The 9,387-nt window shown below is 37.2% G+C and overlaps 1 protein-coding gene and 1 long non-coding RNA gene across 2 annotated transcripts; one reads left to right on the top strand and one right to left on the bottom strand.

Annotated features, from left to right (window-relative positions):
* Positions 1–1,364: 1,364 nt before the first annotated feature.
* LOC115929555 lies at positions 1,365–3,553 on the top strand. Its single transcript, XR_004066538.1, has 2 exons — positions 1,365–1,848; positions 2,612–3,553. It is a non-coding gene; the product is annotated as an uncharacterized LOC115929555 (long non-coding RNA).
* Positions 3,554–3,629: 76 nt separating this feature from the next.
* On the bottom strand, positions 3,630–9,379 carry LOC593766 (ATP synthase subunit s, mitochondrial). The gene is made up of 5 exons (XM_030998851.1): positions 9,293–9,379; positions 8,723–8,820; positions 6,613–6,821; positions 5,679–5,841; positions 3,630–5,209 (listed from the first exon to the last, which is right to left on the bottom strand). The coding sequence occupies exons 1-5, from the start codon at positions 9,314–9,316 to the stop codon at positions 5,035–5,037; spliced, it is 669 nt and encodes a 222-aa protein (XP_030854711.1). The 5' UTR covers positions 9,317–9,379; the 3' UTR covers positions 3,630–5,034.
* Between the last annotated feature and the right edge of the window lie 8 nt (positions 9,380–9,387).

The following is a 9,387-nucleotide window of genomic DNA, read 5'->3' as shown; positions in this document are numbered from 1 at the left end:
TTTGAATTATCACAACTTTCGTGCCGAAATTGTAAGGGCCGGGGTGGTTCAGCATTTTGGAGGAATTTTTTTTTTTTTTTTTAATAGGCTAGTTTCCCCACAATGAATGTACATACATGCCATTAGATGGATCCTGACCCCCATATCCCTTTGAAAGGGGCGTAGGGGCAAATATTGTAAAAATTTGAATTATCACAACTTTCGGGCCGAAATTAGAAGGTCCGGGGTGGTTCAGCATTTTGGAGGAAATTTTTTTTTTTTTTTAATAGGTTAATTCCCCACAATGAATGTCCATACATGCCATTAGATGGATCTTGACCCCCATATCCCTTTGATAGGGGCGTAGGGGCAAATATTGTGATAATTTGAATAAACACCAATTTGAGATTTGAGATTTAAACTTCAAACTTAAGGATAGTATGTATCACCATAGGAAGACGATCTGATTAGATTTTGGAGCACGTTTGTCAAAGGTCAAGGGTCACAGAGGTCAACTTATGAAATTCCATACATTGAGATTGTTATCATGATATCTCAAGAACCACTGGAGATTTAAACTTCAAACTTAGTGATAGTGTGTATCACTATAGGAAAACAATCTGATTACATTTTGGAGCACGTAGGTCAAAGGTCAAGGGTCATAGAGGTCAACTTATGAAATTCCATACATTGAGATTGTTATCATATCTCAAGAACCACTGGAGATTTAAACTTCAAACTTAATGATAGTGTGTATCACCATAGGAAGACAATCTGATTAGATTTTGGAGCACGTAGGTCAAAGGTCAAGGGTCACAGAGGTCAACTTATGAAATTCCATACATTGAGATCGTTATCGCGATGTCTCAAGAACCACTGGAGAATTTTCACTTCAAACTTAATGATAGTGTATCACCATATCTCAAGAACCACTGGAGATTTAAACTTCAAACTTAATGATAGTGTGTATCACCATAGGAAGACAATCTGATTAGATTTTGGAGCACATAGGTCAAAGGTCAAGGGTCACAGAGGTCAACTTATGAAATTCCATACATTGAGATCGTTATCGCGATATCTCAAGAACCACTGGAGAATTTTCACTTCAAACTTAATGATAGTATGTATCACCATATCATAATATCTCAAGAACCACTGGAGATTTAAACTTCAAACTTAATGATAGTGTGTATCACCATAGGAAGACAATCTGATTAGATTTTGGAGCACGTAGGTCAAAGGTCAAGGGTCACAGAGGTCAACTTATGAAATTCCATACATTGAGATTGTTATCATGATATCTCAAGAACCACTGGAGATTTAAACTCCAAACTTGTTTAAATTGCTCTATGGCGGAGGCATCATTTTCGACTGCGCGCAGTCAAAATTCCATCTAGTTTGTTTTATAGAACAAATCTCCCAGATGCTTATTATTTCTTGTTAAAAAGGAAACACTTTGATGTGTAAGATTTGTATTACATTATACAACAAATGTACGAAAAGAAACAAGTGCAGTTGAATTGCACTCTTTCAAGGATCTGGGATATTTGTTCTATACAATTTTCTTACGATATGTCTGGTAAAGCAATGAAGTGAACCAATACTGTTCAATAAGTGTTGAAAATTATAGAAATAATGGATTTGCGTCTTTAGAAAGTATATTTAAAAGTAACTATGAGGCAAATTCTATGAACATAACGAAGAGGTGTCATTACTTTTGATTCTGCAGAAATTCATGAAGTGTGTTTTATTCCATATGCTATCTGTGACAGATGTTCTTCAAGGTATCAGACTACACACACAGTGGCTGTAAAGTGGATACCAGGTCAGTGCAGATCCAACCAAGTTCAAAGGTCAAGGTCACATCAGGTCAGTCAACATTTGATATCATAGCTATGCAGTATTGCTAGCATTACATTGGTTTAGCATGTTATAGAAAGACAAATTTGCAGTCATTTAGTCACCGTGTTGGCATGAAAGTGATGAAACATTCCTCCAATTCATACCATGCAGTAAAATTCTAAACTGTTTATGTCATGCAGTCTGTGATGTGTTGCTAAAAGCCAAGTTGCGATTAGCTGAACAAATTGTCCTCCATAACGCCTAAAAATAAAGAGGTTGTAATGCCCTTTAGGTGCCAAAACATGGGTCAGTTGGTCAGAATTTTTTTTTTTTTATTATTTCCCCTCCCTCTTTGGACTGATATTTCTCAGTTTTGAATGCTTCAATACATATTTTGTTATTCATTAAACATTTTTTTCCTAAAAAATGGTAATTAAAAAAAACTTGTTTAAAAAGCCGACCGTAGATTTCAAGAATTTTGGGTCGGTCGCAAAGGGCAATACAATATCTTTTTTTCAACGCCTAACTGAGGGCCATCCCCAAGATGGGAAGAATATAATATTGAATGTCAATGTTTAACCTCTTTTCAAATGTATTTCACACAAGAATCAATGAAGGCGACTGTGTTGTTGATTATTTTATCTTTGGCCATCCTAACCTTGAACTGGATAAAAGCTACCGTCGTTCTTGCCTTCCAAATCAAGTTTTTGATCTTTATTCAAACAGAGGACATAAACACGCATTCTGTATTCAATTGTTTTTCTTCCTGTTTGTCGCATATTTTCTACAGTTCGAGAATTCTTGTCGGTGGAGTATAAGGTGTGGAACTCCCAGGGGGACGCCCTCTCTTGCCTACCACCTGTCATGCAGGAAACGTGATGAGGGGATATTCATCAGGCAGAAAACAAGATCAGTCGGGGACCATTTGGTTGTGAGATACAGTGGAATTGCGGTGCAAGATGTTGCCTTTCAAATTTCCAAGTCTTATAAAAGTGAACATCCCAACGTGAAATAATAATTCACTCCCCACTTTTTTTTTATGATGAAATATGCCCTTTTCCCTCTTTATTTTTTGGCTTTTGCATCACTCTTATTCAAAGAAGTACTTCCTCTCATTTATTTTGAGGCTTCTGTAGCATCTGGATGAAGGTTCAGTTCATGTGATTGAAAATAAAAATGAAATAGGAGTTTGCATATAAGATTACTGAATAAATCAAGACTATTTTTTTTGTTTTATATCAGTGTATAGACTCCTGTACAAATTTTGCATTCACAAAACAGTACCAAATCTGCTATCTGGTTTTCTTACACAGTGGTTTACTTTTGATTTCAAAATATAGAACAAGGGATTTTAAAATATAATGAAATGAAAACGGTTTGATCTCATTTTGGATAAAACTTTATTACCTGTAAAGACAATCGGGCAAAAATAATATTCCCTTCTCATTTGTTGAAGAAGAAAAAAATTAGAAAAGCAAACAATTTCAATTGCTCAAGTTGTATGCTTAACCATCAGATATGATTGCCATGTGTCAGCTGTAAAGTACTCGGCCATATCAAGAACTTCTACACAGCAATGAAGACCTGTAAAAGATATAATTTGTATCATTCCACAATGCATTTTTATATTTTCCCAGAAATGTATGTTGTGATATATGCTGTATTTGTAATACAGACAAGATAGAGATATATTTATTTAAATAAAGTTTATAAACTATTACAAAAATATAAATGATGCTTGCAGCTTTGAATTTTGTGTGATCGTGTTGCACATAACAGATATATTGGAGGGACCAATACGAGTGGAATTCAAGTCTAGCATGATGGCAAGGTTGTTTGTTCAATGTTCTCACAAAGTAAAAATTATGATAAATCCAAACACTACCATGGTATTTCACAAAGGGAAGTCTTTCATAATTACCGGACCGGTACATGTACTACAAAACATACATGCCATTAATCAAGTCTATACGTACATTACACAAGTGCTTGAATAATTGTTGTTGGGTATAAAACCAATTTCACATGGACAATAACATTGATTTTCCTGTGCATTTACATGGCACAGACAAGTCTTTCCACTTATTAATGTACCCATTGTCAGAGAGTCATTGAAATAACATAATAATAAAATAACAAAACAAAGAAGGTCATGCTCCAGATTCTTATTACATGAATAGGATTATTGCAATTTTTAGAGAATCACTTGCCCTGATCTCCTATATATAGCACTATCCCAACTTTCCCAAGTAACACCTTAATTTCATTAATGATCTATGTTATCCTTTAAAAAAAAAAAATGGTTGAACTATTACAGGTAAAGAGTTAACAATGCATTAAGCAACAAACTCAAAGTATGTTTATTTTAACTACGGCAGACTGAAACTTGTCATATTTCTGTACTGACAAGACTCCTTAATCATTGTCTATTCTTCAGAAATTTTAGTCACATTCCCACTATTCTTCATTTAAAAGTAGTACAGTACAAACAGATTTCATAGGATAGCATATTTCCTATTCGGGTAGCTGACTGCTAATATTCCACAAAGACCTTTACAAAGGATGAAAGTCTTGCAAATACTCATTCCATCTTTCACTAAGGTAACAGCATTGCAAGGTTGCTATGCCTTTCTGGATTTACAACATTTTAAAGCTTTTTTTTCTTCTAAACTAGTTCTCCACTTCCAAGAATATCAGAGAGCAAGATGTCAAGATACTATAGATCCGTGCATTAAATGCACAAGTGCCCATACATTCCCTTTCAAACTTTACAGATGTCATGTCCATTGTATTGGCTGACTCCTTCAAAGTTCATGCAAGTACAAGACTTGATATAAAAATAGCATTAATCACTTGCTCAATATCAACATGATCCTTAGAGACCCAAACTGGTCATCATGCAAGATGACAAAACATTGCTAAGTTCTCCAGGAAGAAAATCAGTGATAAATTCCTTAATCTTGCTCATGCTATCTCCTCTTATTCTTCATCCAGATTTTGCTTGATGCTATCTCACAGTTTGATAGGGCCGATCCAAGAATGATGATCACTCCCTCCATGTCCTTCACAACATGAAAGTCACACAAGAACAACTTTTCCAATTGACTCTTGGGGAGAATGACATATAGTCCTCATGCAGGATGATAGCACTTTGTAAAGATTTCCCAGGCAGAAAATAAGTTGTATCTCTCAATTCAAACGTATAATCTCAGTCTATGGGTCCAGGTTCTCCTTCATGCCATCTTTACCAAGTCTCTTTAAATCTTTGAGTCCTTCCAGAGAGAGGTATCTGATCTCACAGTTTGGTAGGGCTGATCCAAGAATGTGGATTACTCCCTCCATGTCTTTCACAGCTGGAAGGTCACATAGGAATAGCTTCTCTAGTTTACTGTAGGTAGAATAAAATATTTTGTATTTGTATCAAACCAACTGATAAACTAGAACGATGACTAGTAATATTAGTTTATTAGCTTCTGATAAAAAAAATTAATGAAGAAAAAAACCAAACTGGTCTTTCCGAGGGTAGTATTTTAAAACAAAATTGTTATGCAGATTTCTAAAATACAGGCGAGTGATTCAAAGATATTCAAAAATATTCAAAGATGTAACACCATTTTTGCACACATAATTTAGTTGAAAACACCAATATGAACTGAATTCTTAGCAACTTTCAATTCACTTTTTAAAAAAGGGCTAATTTCTTCAATTGTATCCCATTCTTCACAATAAGAGTCCCCTTTCATTTTTATAAAAATCTTTTTGTATTTGTTTTTGTAGTTCCCATTATATATTATGCTTATTTCCAGAGTAGAAGTTTGAACTGCTTTAATTTGAATATAACTAGCGAGTAAACTTACTGAAGGTGATGAAGTGTTGCTAGCCCCTTATCTGTGACATCACCACAGCTGCTTATCTGGAGTTCTTCAAGGGAGTCTTTGAGATAGACTAGCTTGGAGACGCACATGTCCTGTAGGTAGGTGCAGTGGTGAAGCTTCACATATAGTAGGTGCTCCACTCCCTCTGCAATAGTAGTGATGGAAAATATGAAGAGCAATTAGTTATCACATGAGTAAATGTCTGAACCAAAGACATTGAAACTGTCACAGGTAAATACCTTTTGGATGTGTCATAGAACCCGGGCACCCCTCCCCCCCCCCCCCCCCCCCCCCCCCCCCCTCCGTGAACAGCGGGATACCATGCGTGTTACCAAAATGTCCGGTAAAGGGGTACTTTTCACGCACCAAAGTCTGACTCGTAGTACACAAAAATCTGGCCCGTATTGACTTTACACACCGGACTTACGGGGGTGTTTTCAAAAGGAGGGAACATGCATATGCGTACCCTAAATAACACTGAGTGGGGGGCCAGGCATAGAACTAACTCCTAATGATTTATGATTTAACCCATCATGATAAACTTCTTTAAAAACAGTGAGTTAATGCACTGATTCTAAAAAGCTGCATAGAATTACTGCATGACAATCAAGTATACATTCAGTAAATAGCTACAGATACATAATAATCTCGGATACTAATCAGGTATCCATTTTGTAAATGCATGATAATATAGGACTGCCTACAAACTTTTGAATTCTACATATTCCCTACATTTAAATTCTAGGTGACAAAACTGGTGTTTTGAAGGACAAAAAGTTGTTCAAAAAAAAGTATTAAAAATTCTTAACTACTGTACACTGGTAACAACACAAATAAACAAATTTCTTTTATAAATGCAGATTAGGAATTACAGATACATTCATCACAACGTCTAGTTCCCTTTTTGATGACTTACGGAAGTGTTCAAAACCAATGTGCATGATGGATGAATCTGTGGCATCCACTTCCACAATCTTGAGCCTGTCTCTGCCTCCAGTCGGTAAGAGGTTGTAGTCCACTGTCCATCTCTCAAAATCTCTGAACTTCACAGAAGCTCCGCATCTCAATAACCACTCTGCGGCGGCTCTGTCCGGTCCTACTTCTTTGATCCTGGATCGATCTACCCTGGACATGGAGAGAAGAAGAAAAGAAATATGACACAGTCACACAGACGGAGAGAGAGAGAGAGAGAGAGAGAGAGAGAGAGAGAGAGGAGGGTAGGAGGGAGCACATGAGATCAGCAGACAAATAAGAAGTGACAGAGAGACAGAACAAGAGAGCACAAGACAAATATAAAGAATAAATAAGGGTATGGAATTATTAGTGTGTAGATGAATTGTGAATGGAAATTGTAAAGGCGTGTTCACTGATCACACAACATAACTCTCTTTTTAATTTAACTACGAGGAAACAAGGTTGCACTGGCAATAAAATACATGATAAACTGTATTCCCTTTTCGTTATTTTATTGGGTACTGATTTGCAGACACAACACTTGCAAAGTGTAGTCATGCAAGCAAATAAATGATTCAGAATGAGAATCACATTAATGAGGATCGTGGATATTGCACGGAGTTTAAATGGTCATGTATGAGATGGACATGAATAAATGCAGTGAATGAATAGAGCTTACGACAATGGTAGAAATGACGTCGAAAGTCCATGAAGATGATGATGGATGAAACGAAGAAAGGGGCTCACGCGATGATTGTGCGGAGGCTTGATGATGGAAACGCGACTTCGTTGACGTGGCTGAAGAGCCGAGAAGAACGCGATGTCGATGCCGACGCTCATGATGATGATGAATGTAGCGCTCAGGCGAGAAGAAAAGAGAAGAGATGTGGCGCTCGACGACGAGGCAGTGAGTCGCTCGATGTCGGAGGCCCAGGTTGAAATGTAGACATCAAAGCCGGTATCGTGGTGATCGTGAAGAGCAATGAGTCGCTCGATGCTGGATCGATGAGCCGGACTTTGAAGTGAAATCATCCGAGTTGCAGTGAGATGGACTCGTTGATGAAAGTTCAGGCGAGCTACAGTGAATTGAGCTCGTGTGTGAAGAAGAAGCTAGCAGCTCCCAGCGGAGAATCAGGAGCCATGTCGGGTCCTGATTTAAGCGTTCCACTGCAAGACTGCCAGTCCTTTGAAGACGGAAGGATAAAGAGTTGATGTGCCATACAAGAGGTGATAGGCACGGAAGAGAATTCTCCAATTGAAATGCAGGAGGTTAGAATTGTAGAAGGATTTGCTCCTTGTGTATGCATTGAGCAAATTGTGATGGTAGAGGTGACATTCTCATATTGACGTGTTACTTCATCGAAGAACTATGAGAAGTGTAGTGGTGAAGAAAGTTAGACAGAAGATGTTGTTTTCATCCTTCTTGGGAGGCAGGATAAAACAAAGAGGGTACTATATACCAATTCTGGGAAGGGAGAGTGAGTCACTGGTGATTACCAGGTACAGGGACATTGAAGCCATTATGCTGACACTTGTTGACAAATATATAGGGGTGGCAGTGCCTGGCATAAGTCAGAGGGCAATGTCCTCCCAAATTGGGTTAGCAAAGTGACAAATGAAATTTGGAAATGAAGAAAGATGAAATGAGGAAAATACTACAAGGGAAAGAACAAATGAGAGAATAAGAATGCACAACAGTGCGAAGCGAAAAGGGACAGAGCATGAGAGACACAGCAGAGATATGTACAGAGTACATGTGAAAGGGAGGAAGATGAGAGTGAGATAGGAGAGAGAAGAGTATATGATTGTGCAAAGGAGTGGGGATAGAGCAACAACAACAAAAGGCTCCATTTCAATTTTATACAAATTTTTCGCATACTGATCTGTTGAGTATTTTTAATTACAAGAGCATGTTCCAATTACAACAAATTACCGATACAAAATATTTGGTCTCCTTTGTCATAACTTGAGTAGAACAGCATAAAATGTACATACATGTAGGTAGAGCTATCAACATCAAATAAAAATAATGATAACCTGTTATGTTAGGGCAGAAAATATCCAATACTTACTGATTAAAGACAGCATTCAACATCCCCCAAAGGGAACGTGATTCAAGATGGTGCTGTGGTAGAATACCTCTTGCAAGACATCTACCCTGGCCATACATCTAAAAACAGTATTGTAAATATTAAAAAAAAAGGATGAAAATATAAATAGATCTATTCATGTTAAAAATTAAATGTTCTAAAACTTGATGAACTCTAGTCTCTACTGTGAACAGATTTAAGAAATTGTGTAGGAGTGCTTAAGTTGAGGGATTGGGTAACATATTTTAGAACACACTTTAGTTTTACCTTGTCTTTACATCATGATATCACTCTTCAATTTCGATTAACAATACTCAATAGTCAATTCAATAGGACCACAATTTGTAACTCCAGGGAGCTCCGCGACGCGACGCCTTCGGCATCGGGCTCGGAGCTCCCTGGACTCTGGAGACAATTTCGGATGGAGGCGGGTCGGGCTAACTTACAATATATTGGCATAGTCTACACATCATATCAAATTTACATAAATCGGTAACCTAGACTAGGCCAATCAGACACACCCTTGCATACGAATTACATGAAATTACTTACATTTCTCCACAGCAAGCTTGCCATTTTAATGTTTACAAAATTTAATTTAATTTTGTAAACATTCGCTCAGCTCCGAGTAGGGTGTCGCCGAAACA

The sequence above is a fragment of the Strongylocentrotus purpuratus genome, unplaced genomic scaffold, assembly GCF_000002235.5.
Source record: "Strongylocentrotus purpuratus isolate Spur 01 unplaced genomic scaffold, Spur_5.0 spur5_scaffold_5, whole genome shotgun sequence".
NCBI lineage: Eukaryota > Metazoa > Echinodermata > Echinoidea > Camarodonta > Strongylocentrotidae > Strongylocentrotus > Strongylocentrotus purpuratus.
The sequence above is the reverse complement of the archived record's forward strand: the minus strand, read 5'-3'. Positions and strand labels throughout refer to the sequence as shown.